Source organism: Lutra lutra, chromosome 13 (genome assembly GCF_902655055.1).
Source record: "Lutra lutra chromosome 13, mLutLut1.2, whole genome shotgun sequence".
Lineage (NCBI taxonomy): Eukaryota > Metazoa > Chordata > Mammalia > Carnivora > Mustelidae > Lutra > Lutra lutra.
In genome coordinates this window covers 88615154-88643149 of record NC_062290.1, presented here as the reverse complement: position 1 = coordinate 88643149, position 27996 = coordinate 88615154, and the positions used below count along the sequence as shown (strand labels likewise).

The 27996-nt window shown below is 47.2% G+C and overlaps 1 protein-coding gene across 1 annotated transcript; it reads right to left on the bottom strand.

Annotated features, from left to right (window-relative positions):
• On the bottom strand, positions 1–27994 carry GLE1 (GLE1 RNA export mediator). The gene is made up of 16 exons (XM_047701298.1): positions 27800–27994; positions 24268–24489; positions 23216–23326; positions 18372–18520; positions 18080–18140; positions 17592–17852; positions 11993–12224; positions 10479–10591; positions 10249–10318; positions 7707–7849; positions 7417–7607; positions 5549–5678; positions 4459–4563; positions 3005–3087; positions 2047–2110; positions 1–1195 (listed from the first exon to the last, which is right to left on the bottom strand). Exons 1-16 carry the CDS (start codon positions 27896–27898, stop codon positions 1127–1129), a joined length of 2103 nt encoding a protein of 700 aa, XP_047557254.1. The 5' UTR covers positions 27899–27994; the 3' UTR covers positions 1–1126.
• Between the last annotated feature and the right edge of the window lie 2 nt (positions 27995–27996).

The following is a 27996-nucleotide window of genomic DNA, read 5'->3' as shown; positions in this document are numbered from 1 at the left end:
ATGGGTTTTTAAAAATCAAGCTTTATTCCTTGTTTTTTTGGCACCAGAGCCGACGATTCACAGAATGTGTCACTTCAAGCCACTCAAGAGTACCAGGGGATCCCCCTGCCCCCCAGAACACCTCCCCGCAGACATGTAGTACAGCGTAGGTCCACAGCTGCTGCGTGTTGTACAGAAGACGGTGAGTCTCTCCTGAAACAAACCTCAATTCTTTTCTGAACAGCCAAGCTCTGAATTTCTGTAGTGGCTTTAGTCAGGCGAATCTATTATCGCTCTTTACACAGGACATGTCAACAATTCTAAAGCAGTTCCCAAGTTCTCTCAAACACCTTTATTTTATGTAACCCCCGAGTCATTGCTCGTAGATGCCGGGCTCAGGTGTAATGTTGTAAGCCCATCTCGGCCTGTCTTCATCCAAATTCACAAACACCGCCGCCGCCGCCGCCGCCGCCCCCCCACACCATCCTTGATTCATGCATCCCTAGCCATCCAGGGCCCAAACTCCAAATTAAAAGGACCAACAGTGTGTTCTTTTCAACATAACATGTATCAATGGTCCTAGTCCCAGATGCTAACTATTTGATACAATTTGGGACTTAATCTTCGTCTACAGGCATTTCCTCTGAGTTTATAACGACTTCACAGGCTGAGAAAGGCACAACCACCACACCGGGAGCTGCCTGCGAGAATGTGGGCCTCGACCATTAACCATACTCTGACCAGGAACAGCGGGACTGAGGGGCGGGGAAGGGTGCAGTGGAAGGGGCGGGCTCATTTCTGCTCAGAGGGAAATGGTGAAGGGACTACGTCCTTCCTGAAAGACACCAGACACAAAGGGGATGAACGATTAGACCACGTACTAAACTGCTCCTCCCCACACTTCAGAAATGAGAAATGCTAATGCCATTTACTCTACCATGGGGACCCCTTAAAGAGCCTTCAGCCTTTGAAGAGACCCCCGAGATTTAGGGAACCCTGAAAAGTCTCCTCTCTGAAGCACCAGGTACAAATATATTGGTGGATTTCTAAATCTGACATGACTTCTCCCAAATACAGCTGTTTTCAGTTGCTTTATTATTGTCCCTCTCAAACAAAACGGTGATGGTGAGCAGGCGACGGAGGGCCGTCAGGAACGCCAGAAGGAGGAAGTCAGAAAGCCCTTGGGGACAGGAATCTCCTTGCGCTGCAAACATTTCTGGTCGGGGAAAGATGGAGAAAACAGTGATTTTCTGGGTACGCTCCTCCCGACATCGAGCATTTGGAAGAAGCTTTGAGGGACAGCAAGCTTAAGTCGTCCGAACAGCGGTCAGCAGCGGGAGGAGTGAGACCAACGCCAGGCAGGAGCCTTCTGCCTCCGTGTGAACCGCAGCAGGGGACCAAGGCCAGGCTGCTGGTTCCGCTGCGCCGCCCTGTCCCCCACAGCCCTGCCTCATCCTTCTCACCTGCCTTCTGCCCACTCAGGCTACGGGAAAGTGCAAGTCAGGGGGCCGTCCCGGCAGACCTACCACAGGCTTCCAGGCTGTTGGTCACACTGAACCTCTGGTTTCCAGCAAACGGGAGGAAACGGGAGGAGACCGGCCAAAAGTGTGGTTTGTTCTCACGGAAAAGAGAGAGCAAATTTCCCAGTTCCCCCGAACGGAGACTGAGGAAGGAGCCTCAGCCAGCAAGCAAGAAATGTATTAGTGACGCCAGACTCACTTGGGACATTTGATTCATCCCTAAGGCAGCTTCCCCTCAGGCAGCATGGACAGCGGCACATGAGAAGATGATGAAATGCCGCCCCTTAAGGTGAAGGAGGAATCACGGACCAAAAAGCAGAGTTCAAAAACACCAAGGAGGGGGCGACTAGCTAGTTCAGTCACAAGAGCAGGTGACTCCTGATCTCGGGGCTGAGTCTGAGCCCCATGTACGGTGTAGAGATGACTAAAATAAAATAAAAATAATCAAGAGAAAGACTGCAATCCGAGAGCCTAGAGGTCCATGAGAGACATGGGCGCCCTCAAGGGCAACAGAAGCTCAGAATGTGTTGGTCTAAGGCCATCTTACCTCTAAGAACTGCTTGAGGCGTATGAAGGAACCCATCTGTCCTGAGCTTGTGATGGCTTCAATCCTACAGTGAGAGGAAGAAGATACACGGATCACAGCTGTGATTCCCACTCCCTTCTGGGAGAGGAGTTTGGGACACTGCTGATCTAGAGGGAGGGGTAGATCGAATGACTCGGAGAGACGGCTTCTGGACTAAGGATGCTGTCATTCTCCCAAAGGGTCTCAGGCTTCTTTTCAAACCAGGGGATAAAGGAGAAGAGAGGACATTCCTTTCCAAGGTCTTTGCAATCAGGCAGGATGGGTACTGCCAAGGCCTCTCCCCCAGCTGAAATGCCAGGGGGCTGAGAGGAATGAGAAGGGCACCTAAAGGCGAATGCCATACAGCGTCAAGCAAACAGCTGCAGAAACTGATTTATTAAGGAAGTTGGATTTTCTGGGTTAATTCATGCCTGCATGTAATCACCGTCCCAGATTAGCTGGGAAGTTCGGAAAAAACCAGAGTAAAAGAAACATCAGGTATCTGAATCGCAGATCTTAATTCATCTTTTCATTTAGCCAACCATATTTAAAAGACTCGGGCGCCTGGGTGGCTTAGTTGTTGAGCATCTGCCTTCAGCTCGGGTCATGGTCCCAGGCTCCTGGGATCAAGCCCCACATGGGCCTCCCTGCTCAGCGGTAAGCCTGCTTCTCCCTCTCCCACTCCCCCTGCTTGTGTTCCCTCTCTCACTGTGTCTCTATGTCAAATAAATAAAATATTAAAGAAAAAAAATTTAAAAGACTCTCATTATAGTTCGAAAGCATTTATTCAAATATCAAAGAGGAGAAGGAGAAGAGACGATGTCACACGTACTACAGGTGCTTCTAGAGTCAAACCCAGCAAGTCACAATGCGCAGGGGCCTCTGACACCACGTGTTTTACCCACTGAATACCACGCTGTCTACTCAATGCACCACATACCTGGGGAAGTAGTCTTCTTTGATGAGAAGTATCATCTTCCAGAACTGTACCTGGTACTGCTTCATGAGGGCATTCCCACACACCTACAGGGAAAGACAGGTGCCGTCAGAGCAGAGAATGCAAACTCATGCTCACGTGAGTCCCATACAGCACACCTTAACCCTTTGCCTTTTACTCCTACCAAGAATTTCAGTGCCACTTAGGTAGCTCTGCAAGGGAATAAATGGAAAGATCTAACCTTGTTCTGAAGCATTTCTCTGTATACGATAACACCTCTATTACACCAGACAGCCAAGAAGCCAGGTATTTTAGCAAACTGGAAAATGTGAATCCAACTTACTTATTCTTCTTTGAGTCTACTGAATGGAAAGCTTTCTGAAGGCATGGCACTCCTCCCAGCCGTAGTAAGCAGAACATACAGAACATTACCATGTTCTGCTCACTCTGCTCATGTCGTGTGACTTCAGGAACTCTAAGGTGAACGGAAGCATTTGGTATTCTTGGCTCGACAGCCCAGATCTGTTATGGAATGTGCTCCAAGTCTTTAACCTTTAAGATATGTCTCCTTTCCACAGAAACCCTTACCCTCATCCTATAGTGGTGGCCCCTCATGGGCAGACAGGACTGTAAAGAACCTTCTGGATGAAGGAGAGACCTGACCCAAGCTAGCTGATCAGACTTGTTTTCCCAGGAATGAGAGATCACAAACAGGGGATGACAGTTGCACTACACTGGGTGGCCACACTGAGGCAGAGGGCTATAGCCCAGGATGGACACCATCTCCACTGTACACAGAGAACTAGAGAAAGCTGGCCTGCGCAGCAAGACTGAGGCAGCCTGCAGGGAGAGCACAGGAAGGACCACTAGCCCCAGGGAGACTCTTGGTACCTGGTAACATTCTAGTTCCTGGTTCTAGGCCCACATGACAGTTGACTGTACATTCTACCCTTGGTTCTGGGAGTCAATTCTCTATCCCAAAAACAAATGTCCTTTTCTGCTTATGCTGGGATGTACAGATATTTTCTTCTTTATAATAAGAAGACAAGCACACAGAGAAAGAAAGCACAAGGGGAGGGGCGCCTGGGTGGCTGAGTGGGTTAAAGCCTCTGCCTTCAGCTCAGGTCATGATCCTGGGGTCCTGGGATCGAGCCCCGCATCGGGCTCTCTGCTAGGCGGGGACCCTGCTTTCCTTCTTCTCTCTCTGCCTGCCTCTCTGACTACTTGTGATCTCTATCAAATAAATAAATAAAATCTTAAAAAAAAAAAAGGGGGAAGCACAAGGGGAAGAAAACCCGAAAGCTAGGTTTGTCTTTAGCCCTTGGGGAAAATGTGTGACAGTGACACTGGGTCCTAATGCTGCTGGCCATCACCTTGTTTTGTACTGTTTACCAATGCAGGTCTCGTAGTGACCGAAGAGACCACTGTCTCTCTCGTGTGGTAACTGCATTACGTACCTCCAAGAAGTCGAAGAGGAGGGTGGCTGTCACATCTGACAGGGGTTCCATATTTAAGATTTGTGCCAACCAGCGCCAACCATGATTTAAACCATGAGGATGAATCTGGGAGGGGAGACACTTGGTCATGATTTGATCTCATTGTATCCTGAGATCTAAACCCCCAAGGTTATCTTCCAGCCATTACTAAGTGACATGGACCCCCAAATCATCGAAATCAAGCACATGCCACAGGGCAGAAACAACACAAGATGAACAAATTCTGTTTTCAAATGTGCCAACACCTTGGAACCCACCCATTCGTTACAGGAACCCCTAATCCCCATGTGGCAGCTCTGGTTTCAGGGATCCCAACAGTTACCTGTACAGACATTTTACTTATTATTCTTGGTACCTTTAGCACAGAAGGGGACTCAGCAGGTACACGGTAAAAACTTGGATTCGATCCACTTACGATCCCTTCTCTTTAGGTCCCCAAGTACTTCTCTTCTCCATGTCTCTAATCTGTATCCTTGGAGTAAAGCACTGGGCTAGCAGGTCAAAGCCTTGCACCCCAGCTGTGGCTTTGTCACTGGCAGTGTGTGTCCCTAAAGTTCGCTGAGACCCCATCTGCTCATCTGTGACATGAGGCACCAACCAGCTCTAAAATGACACTGAACTGGGGCACCTGGCTGGCTCAGTCGATAGAATACGTGACTCTGGATCTCAGGGTCATGAGATCAAGCCTCATGCTTGGCGTAGAACTTACTTAAATAACAACAACAACAACACCTGATACTGCATCATTTAGAGCACTCCTCTTCTCATAGAATCTTCTAAACTTAATGACTGGCTTACCACAGACGGACGCTCTTACAAACCCAGTTCCTTAAAGGCTCAACTAAGTCAGTTTTTGAACAAATAGCTTTGCTGGTCCAAGTTTTCTAACCCTCAACATCAACTTCTCTAAAGCACACCAAGGGAGCCACGATACACATGAAGTTCTCGTGTAATGAGGCCGCCCCCGCAGCAAGAAGGGCAACAGGCCCGGGGGACGAGATACACAAATACGGTCTGACCTATCACTGGGAGAGCAGGCCGTCTCCACTACCTCCTGCCGGCTCCCGTACGGCCACCGGAGCTGGATGATAGCGGCGTAGAGTCGGATCATCCCAGACATGCGCTTCAGAAAGTTGTCCTGCTGTTCCACTTTGGAGTCCTTCACTTGGTAGCCGAGCATCCTGCGTGGGAAGAAAACATTCAATGTGATAAGGCCAAGGCGAGGTTGACAAATCACTGGCTTTTTAGGGCTAAAAGGAACAATCTAGTACTGTACCATTTAGCATTATTCTTATTAGCAGTAGTAGTCTTTTATTTTTTTATTTTATTCTTTTTAAACATTTCATTTATTTGAGAGAGCGAGAGAGCACAAGCAAGGGGAGAGGCAGAGGGAGGGAGACATTAGACTCCCTGCTGAGCAGAGAGCCCGACATGGGGCCCGACCCCAGGATCATGACCCAAGTGGAAGGAAGATGCTTAATTGACTGAGCCACCGAGGGGTGCCAATATTAGTCTTTTTTTTTTTTTTTAAGATTTTAATTATTTATTTGACAGAGATCACAAGCAGGCAGAGAGGCAGGCAGAGAGAGAGAGGGGGAAGCAGGCTTCCTGCCAAGCAGAGAGCCCGATGCGGGGCTTGATCCCAGGACCCTGGGATCATGACCTGAGCTGAAGGCAGAGGCTTTAACCCACTGAGCCACCCAGGTGCCGCCCAATATTAGTCTTTTAAAGTAGGCTTCGTGCCCAGATGAGCTCTCCATCTCTTAATTGAATAGCTACATAATCTACAACTGAGCCAACCACACGCCTCTATTTTTTCTTTTTTAAAGTAAGCTCTAGGCCCAACAGAGGGCTCAAACTCACAAGCCCAAGATCAAGAGTTATATGCCCTACAGACTGAGCCAGCCAGGCGCCCCTTTTTAGCATTATTCTTACTACGTATCATTATTTTTACTACATATCATTATCTCTGAAGAATACTTTGTTTACAAAGCATGCATATGGGCAATCATATCTATGTATTACATAAGTCCCACAAGACAAACTCACAGGATTTTTAAAAAACAATTTTTAAGCAATCTCTGCACCGACATGGGGCTTGGGCTCACAACCCCAAGATCCGGAGTCACACGCTCTACCAACGGAGCCAGCCAGGCGCCCCAAAGTCACAGGACTGATGGATATCATTACTCCCGTTTGCAAATAAGGAAAATGATGCTCACAGAGCTTAAGTGATTGTACATTTTGCAAATCATTAAATGATGAAGCAGGGCACAATTCTAAAGCCCCTGGATCCTGGACTCAGTGTTCTTCTATACTAATTATTGCACCTGAATCCACAAAATCCCAAAGCTGCCAGTCTGTATGAAAGACATTGGATTCTCTGATAGAACATTCCAGGTATGTATAAGGAACTGTGAAATGAAGGAGAATAAACCCCAGTTCATTTTTTTTCTCTTAGTATTATTTTATATATATATATATACATACATATATATATATTTTTTTTAAGATTATTTATTTATTTGACAGAAAGAGAGATCATAAGCAGGCAGAGAGAGGGGAGGAAGCAGGCTCCCCGCGGAGTAGAGAGCCCGATATGGGGGCTCGATCCCAGGACCCTGAGATCATGACCTGAGCTGAAGGCAGAGGCTTAACCCACTGAGCCACCCAGGCGCCCCTCATTTATATTTTAGAGAGAGAGAAACACAGTGCACAAATGAGCAAGTGGAAGGGTGAGGGTGAGAGAGAGAATCTCAAGCAGACTTGGTGCCCCGCCTCCCACGACCCTGAGCTCGTGACCTGAGCTGAAACCAAGAGTCAGATGCTTAACCAACTGTGCCACCCAGGTACTTTCAAACCCCAGTTTTATTTGCATTTCATTCACCCTGAGGAGAGTGAGGAGAAAAACCACCTCACCTCTGATAGTCTTCCAACGCCATTCCCTCCTTGAAAGCCGGGTAGAAGGGAACAGAGTAGGGGCACTTCCTGTGGAGGTGAGCGAGAATGAGGTCGCCCACTCTGGGGTGGAGCTCCCAGATTCCGGACGCCACGACCGCGATGGGGAATGCTGCCTCGTGGTGAGAGGCCACCTCCTCCTCTCCTTGTTTCTGTGGGAGCAGAGATAGGACCGCTTTAGTTACTAGGGAGAGAAGCTTAAAGGCTGCGCACCAGCCTCTCCCCAGACTTCTGGCAACAAGGTTTCTCACCACAAATTTCTCTGCCAGCTTGTACTGCACGAAGTCCAGGCCCTGTGGGTTCAGGGTGACGGACACGGAGCGCCCGCCACACTGAACGGGTTTTCCAGAGAGCAGGCTATGGATCTTGTCGAAGATCTCCTTCAGCTTTGAGCCTGGGTATGACAAAGTCAGTTAAAAGACTCTACTGCAGACCACTCTGCTTCTCATCATTGCATTAAGAAGGCCTCCACGAAAATCCAGCCGTGCAGCCCCCCACAAGGTCAGAACCTGAAGCAAAAATACTTTTGCAGAAAAATATATGACACGCAAATAAATATGTGCTGCCTGGGATGTACAAGCGCATGAAACGTGGTACCATTTCAAAGGAGCTCCTTGTTCGGGAATGAACGCCTTCTGAAACTGACACACCGAACAGAGCGGGAAATGATGCAGAAACAGGTGTGCAATGGCTACAGATCCCATGGGCTGTGGCCGACATCCCTAGAGGAGTCATTTGTGTCTCTGGGAAAACCTTTCTAAAGGACCTTCCCAGCTCTCAGTGACTCCCCCTTCCCCAGGACCAGCCTCCCTCCATCCTCAGACACACTGCGGTGGGCTCGTGGTGGCTGTGCACCCCAGCCCCACACTGGCTACAGTTTGACGAGGAGTGACCAGCTGAGCCCATCAGCTTGCGACTGAGTCACCTCCTGGAAGTGGCTGGCCCGGCTACACACGTGCTCATGAACGCCAGACCCCTGCACCTGCCAAGTGGTCCGAAGAACAGTGGTCTACCTCATAGGATCAGAGATGTGCAGAGGGAAGATGAGAAAAAAGGTTCCTAAGGTTTCTAGCTGCTGAGACCTAGCCCCATTCCTGCCAGCAGGTTCTGAGAAACATCCCTGTAGCTTTAGAATAAATGCCTTTTTGGGGGCCTAAGCAGATCTAAATTGGTCTTCATTACTCAAACCTTACTGAGATACCAAAATAGCAGCTCCCACTCGTGCTAAGTCACACTTCTGTACTACTTTCCTGATGGTTTCAAAGGACCAAAATTTCCCATCAGCCCCCTTCTCTGTGCTGCTCCAGTTAGGAAAGTCAGCTCCCAACCCTCTGCATGGCACGGCCTCCCACGTCCCATATGCCACACCAGCAATGGAGACATTTAAATTCGGCTCCAAATCTAACCACTCATGGATGTCTGCCTTTCGAGAGGCAGGAATCAGACCATCTCCTTCTCTGTCCTCAGCACGTACTGGGCCCTCACTCCAGAGCATGTCTGCCTCTGGCTCTTCAAGGACTTAACCGTGATGGTGCAGATGAAGGGAACGTAGGAAACGTGCAGTAAATGCAGACCAGCAAAACTCGGACCTGCTCAGAAGTGAAGAATGAAACAGGACTGGGGAGCCTGAGGAGAGGAGTCAGGGGGTGGCCTGGCTGTCATGTCAAGCTTGCCCTCATTGATGCTGTGAGCAAAGGTAATGGCATTTTAAAGTCTTGAAAGTGATTCATGTTTGTTTATTTGTACCTTGCTCTGATCTGGAGAGAACTTTCAGGCAGCAGAGTGATACGTAAGTTCTGTCGCAGCCCCTCCCGTGGTTGTCGCAGCCCCGCCCGTGGTTCTGTCGCAGCCCCTCCCGTGGTTCTGTCTAGCCCCTCCCGTGGCTGTCGCAGCCCCGCCCGTGGTCGTCGCAGCCCCTCCCGTGGCTGTCGCAGCCCCTCCCGTGAGCAAGAACTGACTTGTCAACACGTTCTAGGCAACGAGTGAGTCAGGGGAACCAGGACCCAGGCTAGGTCAGAGCAGCTTTTCCACTGTCCACGCTTGCCGGCCACTGGGCCACACGGCTTGTAAGCTGCAGGCTTCCGCATCTAGAGCTCGAGAGAACGAACCACTGTTTCTGAACGAGAGAAAGAAGGGTCTTTCCCCTGACTAGCTCTCACTCTCCAAAGCTCAGTCTCCGGAGAGAATAGGAAGACGTTCTAAAGTATGAAGGCGGGGGCGCCTGGGGGGCTCAGTGGGTTAAGCCGCTGCCTTCGGCTCAGGTCATGATCCCAGCGTCCTGGGATCGAGTCCCGCATCGGGCTCCTTGTTCTGTGGGGAGCCTGCTTCTCCCTCTGCCTCTGCCTGCCACTCTGTCTGCCTGTGCTTGCTCTCTCTCTCTCTCTCTGACAAATAAATAAATAAAATCTTTAAAAAAAAAAAAAGTATAAAGGCGGGTTTCGAGCTTGGACAAGCTAATATTACAGGACAAAAGCAAAGAAGGCGAGTCACATCCTAGGTTCCTGGAGCGATGTCTTCAGCAGGGATTTTCGACATCACGTAAGAGCCTTCCTAAAGAATTTACTGTTAACAGTGCAGCTTATTTATAAAAAGCTAGTCAACCAAGGTGTAACAAGTACCTTCTGCGTGCTGAAAAAGAAACAAAGGAGAGTAAGACCTAACTCATACATGCCCGATCCAATGTCACCTGTCTGAACAGACTCTGCCCACAGAAGCCTTACAGAGGAGATCTGGAGTCTTAAAAAGCAGAACAAAGGGAAGCGGAGGGCCACGTTCTCAACTCCTCCGACCAACCTGCAATGGCGGAGATTTGGCTCACTGGGATGGTGGCAGCCTTCTGGAGGTCCATCTTTATCTTTTTGACCTGCCGGGAGAGAACGGGGAGAGGCAGGCGGTGTTTAGAAGGGCTGATTAGATGCCAGGAGGATTATGGAATGTGACACGCTAGCGACACTCGTTTGGGACACGAGGCCGTTTACAGAACTACCAGGCCCCGAGGGTTCCCGATCTACAGCCCTCCCTACCTGACTGTCTTTGCTGTTGGTCAGTTCCTCAAAGGCCAACACGCACTGACTAGAAGCATCCTGCAGCTGCTGGTACCACTGCATTGTACTGTCCTGTACCTTCACCTGGAGGTCTGAGAAAAGAGAAGCTTCTGTAATAGCTAGCATTCACTGAATACTGTTTGTTTGTTTGTTTATTTGTTTAGCAAAGATTTCATTTATTTATTTGACACAGAGAGACACTCGAGACAGGGAACACGAGCAGGGGGAGTGGGAGGGGAGAAGCAGGCTTCCCATGGAGGTAGGGAGCCCGATACGGGGTTCGATCCCAGGACCCTGGGATCATGACCGGAGCTGAAGGCAGATACTTAATGACTGAGCCAGCCAGGTGCTCCCACTGAACACTTTTAAAAATATATATATATATTTATTTAAGCAATCTCTACCTCCGGTGTAGGGCTCGAGCCCATGACCCAGAGATCAAGAGCCGCACGCTCTTCTACTGAGCCAGCCCAGCGCCCCTTCAGCAAACACTCAATATGAGCCAGGCACTGTCTCATCAGCTTATAGAGATATTAATTGTTTTCATTGTCATAATAACCCTACGAAGTAGATACCATTATTATCTTTGTTTTCTCGATAAGGAAGTAGGTGTAGAAAGGTTAATTTGCCAACGTCACATCGCCAGGAAGTAGAAAAACTACATTCCCATGGATCTGGCTCCAAAGCCAGCCTTCAACCGTTATGCTATACTGATCCTCTCCTATGTATTAAATGAGCATCTATTGTGTACATATTTATTTTACACTTAGAAGGCCGAAAAGTGATTGTTACATTATTTTAAAGACTCAGAACAGTTGAGATGCCTGGGTGGCTCAGTCAGTAAAGCGTTTGCCTTCAGCTCAGGTCATGATTCCAGGGTCCTGGGATCAAGTTGCGCATCAGGCCCCCTGCTCAGCGGGGAGTCTGCTTCTCTCTCTGCCTCTGCCTCTGCCTGCAGCTCCCACTGCTTATACTCTCTCTCAAATAAATAAAATCTTAAAAAAAAACCAAAAACCAAAAAAACCCAAACCCAAAAACCTCAGAGCAGCAAAACCTGGGATAATACATCTATCAGAATGATACATAATTTCAAGTCCCCATGGCAAGCGTCTGGCGACACATCAACCAGACTGCATGTAAATTCAGTAAAAACTCAGTAGTAGGGACGCCTGGGTGGCTCAGTGGGTTAAGCCGCTGCCTTCGGCTCAGGTCATGATCTCAGGGTCCTGGGATCGAGTCCCGCATCGGGTTCTCTGCTCAGCAGGGAGCCTGCTTCCCTCTCTCTCTCTCTCTGCCTGCCTCTCCGTCTACTTGTGATCTCTCTCTGTCAAATAAATAAATAAAATCTTTAAAAAAAAAAAACAACTCAGTAGTAAATTTTACCTTCTATAAAAGTTCTGGTATATCGTCCTGAAGCTTAACACCGTATTGAAACACATGCTTGTTTCCTTTCACGTTCTGGATGAAAGGACGGTAGCCACGGCAGCACCCACCTTCATTCTGTTTCCCTCCTGGGCCCTGGCTGGGAGCTGGGGCCTCTCTGGGGACCTCCGGGCCCTGCTGCATCTTTGACTCCTGCCGCTTTTCTCGGGTCGCCTCCTCATCCTGCTTCCTCTTGTTCTCACAGGCCCTGGCGATCTCCTGCTGCAAGCTTGTCAGGAGGTCCCGCATTTCCTGCAGGGCTCTCTCCGCCGCAGCCTGGTCCTCTGCTGTGGGAAAGCCGTTCTGTCAGGGGGACAGAGGGAGAGCTTAGTGTCCCTTCTCTAGGCACCTGTGAAGCCGAACCACAGCTCACACACAAGGCAACAATTTCTAAGTTGGAAATGCTGCACCAGTGGAGTGCCTGCGTTCAGCATGTTGATGCTTACTGTCTCCTGTTCTCCTAAGGGTAATAACCAATTTACCGTCACAACCACAGACACACCCGAGTACAGATTCTTCCATGCTCTCACCAACATTGGCTGGGATAACTTTTTACAAGTTCGTGACAGTAGTCTAGATAAAAATGATACTGTGTTTTGGGACCCCTGGGGGGCTCAGTTGGTTAAGCAACTGCCTTCGGCTCAGGTGATGATCCTGGTGTCCCAGGATCGAGTCCCGCATCAGGCTCCCTGCTCAGCAGGGAGTCTGTTTCCCCCTCTGATCCTTCCCCCTCTCACGCTCTCTCTCTTTCATTCTCTCTCTCAAATAAATAAATAAAATCTTTTTTTTTTAAAGATAGTTTTTTTTTTTTTTTTTAATTTTATTTATTTGACAGAGATCACAAGTAGGCAGAGAAGCAGGCAGAGAGAAGGGGAAGCAGGCTCCCTGCTGAACAGAGAGCCCGGTGCGGGGCTCGATCCCAGGACCCTGAGATCAAGACCTGAGCCCAAGGCAGAGGCTTAACCCAGATCATGACCTAAGCCGAAGGCAAAGGCTTAACCCACCCAGGTACCCCAATACTGTGTTTTAATTTGCGTTCCATATATTAATGGTGATTTTTACACTTAATTTCCGGGGGCACCTAGATGGCTTAGTCAGTTGAGTATCTGCCTTCGGCTTGGGTTGTGATCTGAGGGTCCTGGGATGGAATTCCATATCTGGCTCTCTGCTTGGCGGAGGGAGGGAGCCCTCCCCTTTGCTTGTTGTTCCCCCTGCTTGTGTGCTGTCAAATGAATAGATAAAATATTAAACAAAACAAAAAAAAAACACTTAGTTTCAAATTCACCAATTATATTTCTCCTTTTACAGCTACTTATCCTGTCCTTTGCTCATCTTTCTGTTAGTGGAATGGAAGTAGACAGAGAGTGATTTATTTACCTTTTCTCCCATAGATCTTAAGAGCTCTCTCTGAACAAGGACATTACATTTTGGTCTGCTATAAATGTTACAAACGTTTCCTAAGTTATGATATGTCTTTCAGTTTTGTGTACTCTTATCTATTGATCCTTCCCATTATGACTTGTTTTCATTGCTATGCCTCCACACCTTAACATAATTCAAACATTCACCTAGATTTTTTCACTGAACATGATTTATTTCTGTTTGTCTCTTTGACAAAGATTATGGAGTTAGATGAAAGAATGGTACAAATTTAATCTTTATTTTTACGAGACAGAGAGAGAGCGAGCGAGCATAAGTAGGGGGGAACAGGAGAGGGAGAAGCAGGCTTCCCGCCGAGCAGGGAGCCTGATGCAGGGCTCCATCCCAGGACCCTGGGATCATGACCTGAATTGAAGACAGACAACCTACTGGGCCACCCAGCCATCCCTCTTTTTTTTTTTTTTTTTTTAATAAAGATTTTTACATCTTTATTGAGATTGAGTGTAAGAGAGAGAAAGCACAAGAAGGGAGGGGCAGAGGGAGAAGCAGGCTCCTCTCTGAGTAGGGAACCCTGTGCAGGGCCCAATCCCAGGACCCTGGGATCATGACCTGAGCCGAAGGCAGTACAAAGGCAGACATTTAACCGACTAAGCCACCCAGGTGCCCCTAATCTTTACTTTTATGATTCTAATTAATCTTTTCCCCACTGATCTGAAATGGTAATTTTTTTTTTTTAAGATTTCATTTATTTATTTGACAGACAGAGATCACAAGTAGGCAGAGAGGCAGGCAGAGAGAGAGAGGGAAGCAGTCTCCCTGCTGAGCAGAGAGCCTGATGCGGGGCTCGATCCCAGGACCCTGAGATCATGACCTGAGCCTAAGGCAGAGGCTTTAACCCACTGAGCCACCCAGGCGCCCCTGAAATGATAACTTAAAAAAAAAAAAAAAAAAGATTTGAGAGAGAGAGAGATGGCTCACAAGTAGGGGGAAGGGCAAAGGGAGAGGGGAAAAGCAGACTCTCCGGGTGAGCATGGAGCCTGATGTGGGCTTGATCCCAGCCCTCTAAGATCATGACCTGAGCCAAAGGTAGACGCTTAACCGACTGAGCCAACCACCTACCCAGATCAAGAGTAGCATGCTTTTATGACCGAGTCAGCCAGGTGCCCCCTGTATTCACTTTCTTTTCTTTTTTTTTTTTTAAAATTTATTTGACAGAGAGAGATCACAAGCAGGCAGAGAGGCAGGCAGAGAGAGAGGAGGAAGCAGGCTCTCCGCTGAGCAGAGAGCCCGATGCGGGGCTCGATCCCAGGACCCTGAGATCATGACCTGAGCCGAAGGCAGTGGCTTAACCCGCTGAGCCACCCAGGCGCCCCCTTCACTTTCTTTTTTAAAAATATTTTATTTTTAAGTGATCTCCGCACCCAACACGGGGCTTGCACTCATGACCCTGAGAGCAAGAGTCACGTTTTCTATAGATTGAGCCAGCCAAGTATTCCCCCCTTTTTTAAGATTGCATTTATTTATTTGACAGAGAGAGAGACAACAAGAACAGGAACACAAGCCAAGGAGAGAGGGAGTGGGAGAAGCAGGCTCCCCACTGAGCGGGAAGCCCAATGCGGGGCTTGATCCCAGGACTCTGGGATCATGACCTGAGCTGAAGGTAGATGCTTAATGACTGAGGCACCTAGGCACTCCCTCCAGGTACCCCTAATTTAAAATTTTTTTTTAATTTAAATTCAGTTCTTCAGGGACGTAGCCATATTTTAAGTCCTCAGCAGCTACATATAGCTAATGGCTACTATGTCACAGAACATAAATATGGAACATTTCCATCACCACAGAAAGTTCTGTCGGATGGCACTGTCCTCAAGTTGCCAGTTCACAGAAAATATAGACAATAAAGAAACCTAATACAATATACCACAGGCTTAGGGTTAGCAATTGCTTTCTGGAGTTTTCCAGAATGTAGGAAATTTTATAGAACCAATGATCCAGATTCTTTGATAATTAAATGGCAAGGAAAAAGAAATAAGGGATATGGAGTATTGAGATTAAAAGACTTAATTAAGAGACAAAAACCAAAAGGCTGAACCTTGTGTAGATGGTAATGTTCCAACCAACTGTTAAAAAAATCTGAGACAGGAGTGCCTGGGTGACTGTTGGTTAAGCGTCTGACTTCAGCTCAGGTCTGATCGCAGGGCTCTGTGCTCAGTGGGGAGGCTGCTTGTCCCTCTGCCCCTCCCCCTGCTGGAGCACGTGCACGCTCTTTCTCTCTCTCTTTCAAATAAATAAATAAGATCTTAGGAAAAAAATTTTACACAAGTGGAAAAATTTGAACACTGATTAGATATTTGGTCATAAAAGTTATCGTTTTTTTCAGATGTGATATTAGATTCTGGTTATGTGAGCAAAGAATTTTATCTTTTAGAGATACACACAAAGTATTTTCCCGGGGCACCTGGGTGGCTCAGTGGGTTAAAGCCTCTGCCTTCAGCTCGGGTCATGATGTCAGGGTCCTGGGATCGAGCCCCGCATCGGGCTCTCTGCTCAGCCGGGAGCCTGCTTCCTCCTCTCTCTCTGCCTGCCTCTCTGCCTACTTGTGATCTCTGTCTGTCAAGTAAATAAATAAAATCACCTTTAAAAAAAAAAAAAAGTATTTTCCCAGATAAAGTAATTAGGTCTGAGAATCATCGTAAAGCCATTTGGGAGAGGGCGTGCAGCGGGAAGGAGAGATGAAACAAGACTGCCATGTGTTGAGTCTTGCTCAAGCCGGGGAATGGTTGCATAAGGGTTCATACTGCTGTTCTAGGCTTAAAGGCTAGAAAAAGACTTGTAGGCTTGAAATTTTACAAAAGAAAAGGTAAACAAAAGCTATAAAGCTAATTCAAAGGGAATGATAAACTATAAAAATAAACTTCTGCCTCAAATATGATAAATGCATAAAGTTCTTAATATGTAGAACACATATCAGCTGGATTTTTAAAACAAAAACTCGGGTAGAAATATGAACTAAGGGCAAAAACATACAATTCATGGGTGCCTGGGTCGCTCAGTGGGTTAAGCTTCTGCCTTCAGCTCAAGTCATGATCTCAGGGCCCTGGGATCGAGCCCCATATCAGACTCTCTGCTTGGCTTCCGCCCCTCTCTCCCTACTTGTGATCTTTCTGGGTCAAATATATAAAATCTTGAATAAAAAAAAAAAAGAACACACAATTCATAAAAATGTGAATTGCAGGGGGAGACTCTGGCTGGCTCAGTAGAGTCAACAGAGCGGATGACTCTTGATCTCAGGGTCATGAGTTCAAGCGCCACGCTGGGCATGGAGCCTACTTAAAAAAAAAAAGTGAGGCCCCTGGGTGGCTCAGGGTACTGGGATCGAGACCTGCTCAATGGGAAGCCTGGTTCCCCCACTCCCATTCCCCCTGCTTGTGTTCCTCTCTTGCTGTCAAATAAATAAACAGAATCTTAAAAATATACATATGAATTGGTACAAGTTTTGGGTAAGAATCAAGAACCTTAAAATTCTCTGACCAAGTAATTCTATTTCTAGGAATTTTTCTCAAAGAAATACAAGACATATATAAAATGTTATCATTACAGGGGCGCCTGGGTGGCTCAGTGGGTTAAAGCCTCTGCCTTCGGCTCAGGTCATGATCCCAGGGTCCTACATCGAGCCCAGCATCGGGCTCTCTGCTCAGCGAGGAGCCTGCTTCCACCTCTCTCTCTCTGCCTACTTGTGATCTCTGTCAAATAAATAAATAAAATCTTAAAAAAAAAGTTTAAAAATAAAAAAAAATGATAGCACTACAGTGCTATACATGATAGTATAAATACAAAAACCAAAATGTTCAACAGTAGGCACTTTTTTTTCGAATCATTTGGCATGATTAAATGTGGGAAATGTCCAATTCTGACAACTTCTACATGTCACGGCAATACTTGCAGTTTTTAACACTGCTTTAATTAAAAACATCAAAATATTGTTAATGGTTATCGTAATTATACATTCAAAATACAATGTTAATTGAAAAAGACAATGCACATTCCTGTGAGGTTTTAACTTTTACCACAGCTTTGCAGGTGTTCAATAAAATGTTACAGAACGAACGCCACTATTTTGCAATCAGAATAAACAATGAATTGTTTAACCGAAGACAGGACACCTGGTATGTACAGGAGTCCAATTTGGGATGGGGATAACTGCCCCCCCACACACAGTCCTTCTTGGGGAAGCAAGATGAAATGCGAACCAGGATTCTCTCTTCTAGGTCCCTCTTCCACGTCCCTCACCTCAGATGTGGCCCGAATGATCCCCGAGACAAGGCCACACAGCTGGTTGCCTCGGGTCCGGAGGGCAGCCGGGTCGAGCTTTAGCAGGTCTCCGTGCGGCTGGGCCTCGGAGGCGTCCAGCTGCTGGTTGAGGTGCAGCACTTCCTCCTGCAGGGCGTAGAGGCTCCGCAGGCGGGCCTGGCCTTCTTCCTTCCGCAGCCGCTCCTGCTCCGCCTGCTTCAGCCGCTGCTGCTCGGCCTCCCGAAGCTTCAGGTTGAGAATCTACAGAAAGGGCGGTCCAGTTACCTGTCTCTGTGGCACCCCTGGGCCTTCTCTTTCTACATTCCCCCGAGCCTTACTGGGCCCAGAATTGGAAGAGGACGGCCCAAGGTGAGCCCCGTGGAGGCGCGATCTGGGCCAGGTCCTCCATGCAGGTTGGCTAAAACCCGACTCTGGGCAGGTTACAGCCAGACCCGGAAACACCCAGATGGATTCTCCCAAGCTCTGACCTTCGCTCTGTGACGATGCTCAGCTTTCAGCTTCTCTTGGTGGCCCAGGGCCTCTCTGGAGCTGCTCAAGAAAGGGCAGAGGGGCACTCAGGCGTGCTTCCCGAAAACGTCTTATCTCCCCTCTCCTGAAAGCCTTTCTTCTCTTCGTGATGCACTGGTCATCGTTCGAAGTTAGAAGCTTCTCTGGCTCTTTTGTTTGAACATTTCAGACCTCAGAAGCAGCCCAACTCTCTCCCTTTGGGTTTTGTGCTGGGAAAGGGGTGCTGCTGAGCACATGGACGGCCCCGCTTACCTCTTCTCCATCACTTCCCGGAAGTCCCGGAGCTCCTTATGATGTTGTAGCTCCTTCCGCTCGTCAAAGCGCTTCAGCTGCTCACATGCCATCTCGGAGAGGGCTCGCACCTTCCTCTCCTGCTCCTCTTGCCACTGCCGCAGGCCCTCCTGCAAAGGACCAGCACCCGTTCTCTGCCGCTTGCTCACTCACCCACGGGGACTGCCTTCCCGCCGGTCCTTGGCTCCAGAGACACTCAAGAGCTTACTTCTCAGAAGCTACACTCGAGTTGCGTCTCCCCTCTGGGTGGATGTTTACACTCAGCTGTTTTGGAAAGCTCCTCCAATTTGCCCCATTTGGTTTCTGTCACTCCCGTATCCGCCGAGAATGAACACATATCTACCAACACAAGGTCAAACAGCCCTGCGCACCTATGCCTCCAACCTGGGCCTGCTGATGAGGGTTCCAGAGTGACCGGCAGAAATCCTCATCGGAGTCCACAAACATGCTGTGCCTATTCCTACCTCACTTCTTTCCTTACCTTATCGTCTCTGCCTCCACCTCCTCCCCCACCTCCATGTAGGAAAGTCCCCTTACTCTATTCCTAAGGGCATCAGGTATCTCACTCACCACTCGTGAGAGTACTCTCACATGGATTTCAAGGGTGACCTTGACATTTTAACTATCAAAAGTTAAAATGTATAAATCCTTTGACACTACTTTAATTTTAGGAATTTATCCTGAGGAACTATTTGCAAGCATGCGCAAAGATATACGTATAGGACACTTACAGCGGCCCTGCGGATGACGGCAATAAATTTAAAACAATTTAAATTAACCGGGGATTGACTAAACCTATGACAGTGGGTGGGACTAAGAACACCCGGCAGCCTTCAAACGTCATGAGCTGCTCTACGTACTGGGATGAAGATACAGCAAAATGTACTGTGAAGAAACTACGTTATCTTATTTTATTTATTTATTTTTTTTTTAAAGATTTTATTTATTTGTCAGAGAGAGAGAGGGAGAGAGAGCAAGCACAGGCAGACAGAATGGCAGGCAGAGGCAGAGGGAGAAGCAGGCTCCCTGATGAGCAAGGAGCCCGATGCGGGACTCGATCCCAGGATGCTGGGATCACGACCCGAGCCGAAGGCAGCTGCTTAACCAACTGAGCCACCCAGGCGTCCCCCGTTATCCTATTTTAAAGTTTCCAGTGCAAGAATGCAAAGTGACCACAAGCATACATAACCTCGCCTGAGCCTCCGTGTAAACAGAGAATTGGGAAGGAAAAAAAGACTCAACAACAGAGAGCACATGGCTCGTCAGCAGGGAAAAACTTTGAACACGCTTCTGGAAGATAGAAAGTTTCTGTGGAGGAATGTGGCCCGACAGAGCAGGGCTGAGAAAACGCGAGGACACACACGCACGCATGCACTTGCACGCGCGCACACACAAGCGGGCTACGCCCCTCAGGGAGAGAGCCAATCTAGCAGAACCTCGAAGAGGCTCCAGATGGGGAAATGCCAGGACTGAAATCAGGTGCGGTTCATGGGACCGAAAGCAAAAACAGCTGAGTGTTTGTGGACAAAATGGTCAGCCCTTACCCCCGCCCCAAGATCATGAGATCGGAACAGCCAACAGCCAGGCACATGTGCTGTAATGATTTTGTTTTTTGTTATATCTTTCTCATGTGTTTCTTTGCCTGTTTCTTCGGCAAAGTACCTCTACATTGGCCCATTTTGTGCTTGATTTGTTTTTACTGTTACGTACTGTGTAATAATTTGAAAAGAGTCTGCACATTCTCGGACACCCTCCCATGTCCTCCACTTCAACCTGAGCAGAGCTTCAAGACTGCCCTGAGCAAGAGAGCACGGGAAAGAGAAAGAATGTCAAACAACTTCCAAGACCAGGTTATAAAAGGCCACGCAACTCGGCCGGTGTTTCTTAGGATGCTTGCTCTCAGAACCCCACCGCCATGCTATGAGGAAGCCCTGCCGTGGGGAGAGGACAGACGTTGCAGCCAACAGCTCACTTCAACTGCTACCCCGGTGGCGGGGGATGCCGCTCAAAGAACTCTGGCCCCAGCCGCCGCAACCGCATGGCCTCTAAGTGAGGACCGCCCAGTGGAGCCGGTTGACCTCCAGAAACGTGAAAGACAGTGATGAAACGCCAGTGGTGGTGGCAAGCCGCGAGTCTGGGGGTGATTTATTACATGATCACACATACCCCCACCCCAAAAACATGCAGAGTTCTTCCCTGTAAGAAAATGAAAAGCCTGTCTGGAGATAACTAGACCGCCTAGCATGGAGGCTGGTATTCCGGAACAATACTCTAGGAACGAGGACACTCAGGAAGCCCGAAAGCATGATAATCTTGCTCCTGACTATGCACCTGGAAGCCTTGGTCCAACCCCTGGCAAAGGAAGGTCCTCAGCTATTAGAGGAAACTCTGTACCCTAGGAGATCAAGGTGAATAACTGGAAAATAATGAATCTAGAAGAAACAGCTATTTCAAGGAACACAAATCTGAAAAAAGGACTCTAGTATGATATGAGAATAAAGTGCTCTGAAAAAAGAACAAGTGGAGAATAAGAAAATCTCATCATTTAAAAAAAATATATATATATACATGTCTTTTCAAACCACAATGGAGGGATAAAATAAAGAAATCTTCTGGAAAACAGAGAAAGACAAAAGGAAAATGAGAGACAGAATAGGAGAAATAGGGAATTAATCTAGGAGAACCCATCTCTGACTAATAAAAGTTCCCAGAGAGAAACAAGGAAATGGAGAGGAAGACAAACCAATCAAAGGGGAAAAACTTTCCCAGAGAAGAAGGACTTAAGTGTTCAGCTGAAAGGGCCCCACCTATCCAGGATCTACCCACTCCTCACTGTGCACATTGCTACCACCCAAGTGGGAGCAGCCATTGCCTTTCATTCAGAGTACAACGGCTTCTACCTACTTTGTACTTATTTCTCTCGTTTACTCCTATCTCTCCTTACCAGTGTAGATGCCCCTGAGGGCCTGGATTCGTGTCTGCTTTGCTCAGTATTTTCTCTAGACAACAGCATCTAAGTGCTCAGCAAGCACAGGAAAGCTTGACAACTATTGGTTGATTCAGTGAATGAATGAATGAATGCATGGAGGGCTGATGCTAGAAGACTTGCACTTTATAAACTCATGTCATCTGTGGAATGTTTACAAAATCATGCATTGCTTTTCTAATTAAAAAAATAGGGGTGTCTGGGTGGCTCAGTGGGTTAAAGCCTCTGCCTTCGGCTCAGGTCATGATCCCAGTGTCCTGGGATCAAGCCTCGCATCGGGCTCTCTGCTCAGCAGGGAGCCTGCTTTGCCTCTCTCTGCCTCCTCTCTGCCTATTTGTGATCTCTGTCTGTCAAATAAATAAGTAAAATCTTAAAAAAAAAAAAAATAATAATAAAGTCAGTTCTTTGGGCTCAGATCTAGTTGGTCATGACATGGCAAAGGCACCCAGAGGGTTGGAATCCTCTGTAAATACAGGAGCAATTATGGGGCCTCCCTTAGGAAAATGGCGGAGAAGATTGAAATAAACCAGCACACGCCAAGTACACGTGCTCCTTCTGTGGCAAAAGCAAAATGAAAGGACGAGCTGTGGGGAGCTGGCACTGTGGTTCCTGCATGAACACGGCAGCCGGTGGGACCTGGACCTACGGCATTTGAAACACTGCTAGCGGGCGTCTGGGTGGCTCAGTGGGTTAAGCCTCTGCCTTCGGCTCAGGTCATGATCTCAGGGTCCTGGGATCGAGTCCCGCATCAGGCTCTCTGCTTGGCAAGGAGCCTGCTTCCTCCTCTCTCTCTCTCTGCTTGCCTCTCTGCCTACCTGTGATCTCTCTCTCTCTCAAATAAATAAATAAATCTTAAAAAAAAATAAAAATAAGGGTGCCTGGGTGGCTCAGCGGGTTAAAGCCTCTGCCTTCCGCTCAGGTCATGATCCCAGGGTCCTGGAATCGAGCCCCACATCAGGCTCTCTGCTCAGCAGGGAGCCTGCCTGCCTCTCTGCCTACTTGGGATCTCTGTCAAATAAATAAATAAAATCTTGGGGCACCTGGGTGGCTCAGTGGGTTAAAGCCTCTGCCTTCAGTTCAGGTCATGATCCCAGGGTCCTGGGATCGAGCCCCGTATCGGGCTCTCTGCTCCGCAGGGAGCCTGCTTCCTCCCCTCTCTCTCTCTCTCTGCCTGCCTCTCTGCCTACTTGTGATCTCTGTCAAATAAATAAAATCTTTAAAAAATAAATAAATAAATAAAATCTTTTAAAAAATAAAAATAAAAATAAATAAAAGAAACACTGCTAGCCTATAATAAATGGGTTACTTTATGTAACACAATTATATTGGTTTGTTGTTAAATTTATGAATTAGGTGTTCCAATTTCTGTTGCCTTAATGTTGTTTTCTCAAAAGACTTGGGAATTAAAATCTTTCTAATTTTTATTGGTAAAGTATGAAAAAATAATAAAGTCAAATAAATTATTAAAGTACTGTTATTCTTTCCTCAGGAGGCTGTTAAGATTCATCTTCTCAGGATAACCTCATCTGATAGCCCAAGATCATCTTCAAATTCTGAAGAAGTAAATGGAAGCCAGGAAAGTCTAAGTAATTTTCTTGAAGTCATATGTAAATCCTAGAAGAGCTAGGATTTGAACCCAGATCTCCCTTCAGAGAGCTCCCTTGTGACTGCTACATTACACTATCTTCCAAATGAATCAGGAGCTACCAGCACTGGCGACAGGACAATTAGCACAAAGTAGATATCCATGATGCCTACAGAACTGCGCTGACATATGGCTCCCTCAGGTCAAGCCTGCCGGACCTCGTGGGTCACTTACTGTCCCTCTCATCCTGTGTACGAGCTCATACATTCGGATGCAGCCTTCCACCTGGATCCCCCGGGAGGACTGAAGTACCATAGGTTCTGTATGCCGGGACTCATGTTTGCCCTATATAGACAAAAAAAAAAAAAAAAAATGGAAAAATTAAGCATTCTAGATGGTAAACTTGGTGTTATCCCTTCTAGATGAAAACCACATCCATACTTATGAGTGTGCTTGGGGAGCCTGGGTGGCTCAGTCATTAAGCATCTGTCTTCAGCTCAGGTCATGATCCCAGGGTCCTGGGATCAAGGCCCACATCAGGCTCCCTGCTCGGCAGGGAGCCTGCTTCTCCCTTTCCCACTCCCTCTGCTTGTGCTCCCTCCTTCCCTTGATCTCTCGTGCTATCAAATAAATAAATAAAATCTTTTTTTAATTAATTTTTAATTTGTTATTAACATATAATGCATTATTAGCCCCAGAGGTACAGGTCTGTGAATCGCCAGGTTTACACACTTCACAGCACTCACCAGAGCACACACCTTCCCCATTTGTCCATACCCCCCCCCCGCCTCCCCCCCCCCCCCCCCCGCCCCGGCAACCCTCAGTTTGTTTTGAGATTAAGAGTCTCTTATGGTTTGTCTCCCTCCTGATCCTATCTTGTTTCATTTTAAATAAAATCTTAAAAAAAAAAAAAAGAACAAACCAGTGTGCTTTTCATGATGTTGATCTTGTTCTAATTGTTTTCCTCAGTAAAGGAAATAATAATATAAATTATATTTATATAACGATATACAAACCAATGAATGGCTTGTTGCTTTGGACAGTTTTTTTGTTTGTTTTTGCTTAATTTTTCCCCTTTCTTCTGATAGTGTCCATTTGTGCTGAGGTGGTTTGGATGGGCCAATCCCAACCCACATCCCATAATCAACACTCAACGTGGAGCTCAAACTCACGGCCCTGAGAACAAGAGTCGCACACTCCGCCACCACACGAGCCAAGCGGGACCCCTTAAACTTCAACTTTTCGGCCACCACTGCCTGCGGTCTCCCACTGAACACAAACCTTACCTCGGGTCCATCTGGAGTTGCTGAGGAGGACGGTGAGCAGGCAGGGGTTCTGACAGGCGATCCGGGAACACATGAAGGTTGGTCGAGGGCGGAGGCGGATCTAGAGGATGCTGAGGTCTCAGAAGAAGGTGGGTTCTCTTGTGCGTGAGGTAAGACATGGTCTACCACCCAGCCAGAGTAGGAAGACAGCTTGGGAAGAGACATACATTCTTCCAAGACATTCTACAGAGAAGAAGAGGGTGAAGCCCAGCTTGCATGTCAACTGATTCAAGCAATCGGAAATAATTTTTTCCTTATTTCCCACTACCTGCCTTACTGGTAATCTACAAAGGCCTGAATAAAGACACACACACACACACATACCAAAGACCCATTCTAATTGTATTAACAATCAGAGATGAAGAGAAAGTAGTTTGCTTGCTTCTCTCTCTCTTTCTGCCTGAAATGGCTCAGTCAGTGAAGCATCTGCCTCTGGCTCAGGTCATGATCCCAGGGTCCTGGGATGGAGTTCTGCATGGGTCTCCCTGCTCAGCGGGGAGTCTGCTTCTCCCTCTGCTCCTTGCCTCCCACACGGCTTTCTCTATCTTGCAAAAATAAATAAATAGAATCTTTTAAAACAATAGGCATGGACAAGTGGATACTGACCTAAAGGCCAATGCCTTAAAACAAATGGGATTTATAATAGAAAGCCTATAAAACAAGTTCTAGCCGCCCTGTAATATGTGTGCGACAACTGACTCAACTCTACCAGTTACCTACTATCTCTGTGGAACTGCCACACAGTGCTTCAAACCAGAGAAGCTTGTACTATTTCACTGCAGTTAAAATACACAGCAATTCTGGCTGAGAACTTGACTCAATGTCACGAAAATATGACCAGGAAATACGGGAAAAGGCTATAACAGCGATTCCGAGCCCTGAGTGTGGAACCAGCCTTTCTTAGCCTGAGTTCCATCCCTGCATTTCACTCACCTGCATGACCATGAGCAAGTTACCTAACCCCTCTGTGCCTAGGTTTCATCGCTTCTAAAACCGAACAATAAAGGATCCACCTCAGGAGATTTGGAGAGGATTAAATGAATAATAAACAGTTTAAAAGACTACCTGGCCCACAATAACTACTCAAAAATTGTAAGTTATTATTTTCCCTAGATCAGTGGTTCTCCAGCAGGATCAGTTTCACCCTCCAGTATCTGTCTGAAGACATTTTTTGTTGTCACCACTGGGAGTGTGTTATTGGCGTCTACTCAGTGGAGGCCAGGGATGCCCTTACACATCCCACACCGTAAGACAGCAGCGGCAGCCCCTCACAACAAAGAATTATCTGGCTCAGCCCAAAGTGTCAATAATGCTGCAGCTGAGAGATACTGACTAGACCATAGGCACACATCCCACGTGCAATAAAAAGATATTCAATCCATGGAAATGATCCAGACACAGAAGCAAACAGGCTATATGCACACTTTATAAAGTAATGGGACTCATTTCCAAGACGTAATAGAAATAATGTTGAGATAACACCCCTTTCCTCATTCCTTACACCAAAATATATTCCAGGGCCAAAGTTTCAAATGTAAAAACAATAAAACCACACATACAAAACCCACCATAAACATAAAAAATGTCAACTGACAAACTAGAAAAAAGTATGTCCAATATGTATCATGGATAAAGGGCTACTATTATCCCTGACATATAAAGAACTTATAAAATCTGGAGTGAAGAAGAACTCCACTAGAAAAATGAGAAGACATAAATCAATTCACAAAAAAAGACATAAAATTGGCTCCCAATGGGACGCCTGGGTAGCTCAGTCAGTTAAGCGTCTGCCTTTGGCACAGGTCATGATCCCATGGTCCTGGCATGAGTCCCACATCAGGCCTCTGAGCAAGGGGAGCCTGCTGCACTCTCTGCCTGCCAGTCCCCCGTCTATGTGTATGTGTGCGCTCGCGCGCTCCCTCTCTCCTTATGACAAATAAATAAAATCTTAAAAAAAAAAAAAGATTAAAATTGACTCTTGAATATATGAAAAAAATGTTCAATCTGAATTACAAAAGGCACTGTAACACGATCCTGAGATCTCATTCTTACCCGTTAGATAATCAGAAATTAAAGGTATAATAATACATTCTGTTGACAAGGCTGCAGGCAAAAAGACACGACCTTTAGTTGACTGGAAGGTGATCTGATGCATCCGTAATGGGGAGAGGGGGACACCTACCTTTACCTTTTGACCCAGCAATCTCAAGTCTCAGAGTTTATCCTGAGGACACACTTCCCACACAATGAAAATACACAGGCGTACGCGCGCGCGCGCGCGCGTGCACACACACACACACACACACACACACAAGCTTACAAGTAATGGATTACAACTCACGGAATAAAACAGGAACCCAAGAGTACATGATGATATAAATAAATCATTAAACGTGAGAAAAGAAAGCTCCTCCTAACAGTAGAATGCCAACTAGCAAGTGTAGAAGGAACGGTGGGTATCAAAGAAACGTCATTTGGTTACCTCACAGGGTTAACTGATTCAGACAGAAATAATGAATGCCAATGGTGGAGGTTTGACTAGGAAAAGGATACTAGTGTAATCTTGGATTACCTCCTCAGAAGATACTTATCAGTTACAAAAGGAAAAAACGAGGCATTTTTTTTTTTTTAGTATATCCTTAGCATTTTAATTTTTTATTTTTTTCAGCAAAAACGAGGCATCTTAAGTGCAGTTATCTGGCAGGTAACCAAGCGACCGGGTGATCAAGGTTAGGATTTCCAGCCTTAGGATGCGTTGCATCATATGTCTGCTTCCTGATATGACTGAGAACAAGCATCATTTCTACGGTATTCCTGCCAAAAATGCACAGCGTGACTCTACACCAGACAGACCCACGGTGGGATTCATCCGACGGAATGCAAGTTATGTATTCCCTAAAACTGCCAGTGATATTAAAAGACAGGGAAATGCTTCAGAATTGTCCCACATGTAAATGTAAAGAGGCAGGTAATATCCTATCTGTAACTAATTATCAGCAACTCGGGTACATGAGCTATGCCTTAACCTTGTCCGCAGCCCTACAGTCTAGGGTTTGGGTTTGCAAATTCTAGGTATAAGGGCCACGCCCCCATTCAACTTTCCGTCTGCCCAATGTCATCTAGAATTTTGGTCTTTTCAGTCGTTCTCCGCTCAATCTGGATCTCCTAGCACAAGAGACGTGCAGTACATAACTGACCCCGAGAGGGCTGCTTTCACAGCACAGCGGAGGCGTCTAACTCTGGGGGTGGCAACGAAGCCTTTCGAGAGAAGAGCGCCTTTGGAATAAGAGAAGTTCCCTGAAAGGACAGTATACGCAGGAGAAGGCAGACACTCGAGGACACGAAGATGCAAACACGGGAGTCCAGAAACAAATGCGGGTTGTCAGAAAAACGCACGTGTTCCCAGTGCAGGACTTGCCAAGGGCTAGGGAACTGCAGGGTCCCGCGACCAGGAGCCGGAAAGGACACCGCCCACTCCGGGGCCCCCGCTCACCTCGCCCCGCAGCAGCCAGTCGCGGTGGTAGCAGAGTCGACCTTTCTCAGAACTGCGCAGCGCCTGCAGAGTCTCCCAGCAGCGACCCTCAGACGGCATGGCCCACCTAAGGGAGCTTTCCACAGTCTCCACTTGTGACAAAACAAGTCCTCGAATCAGCCGCCCGGAAACGGACCCTCGCTTCCGCTTCCGGGACG

Excerpts from the sequence above, each read along its gene's own strand:
- GLE1 (XM_047701298.1), bottom strand. The coding sequence starts at position 27,898 with ATGCCGTCTGAGGGTCGCTGCTGGGAGACTCTGCAGGCGCTGCGCAGT. Across the intron at positions 18,521-23,215 it reads TACACAGGATGAGAGGGACA|GAGGGCCTGCGGCAGTGGCA; the intron begins GTAAGTGACCCA and ends GGTCCTTTGCAG. Across the intron at positions 10,319-10,478 it reads CCAACAGCAAAGACAGTCAG|GTCAAAAAGATAAAGATGGA; the intron begins GTAGGGAGGGCT and ends CTCTCCCGGCAG.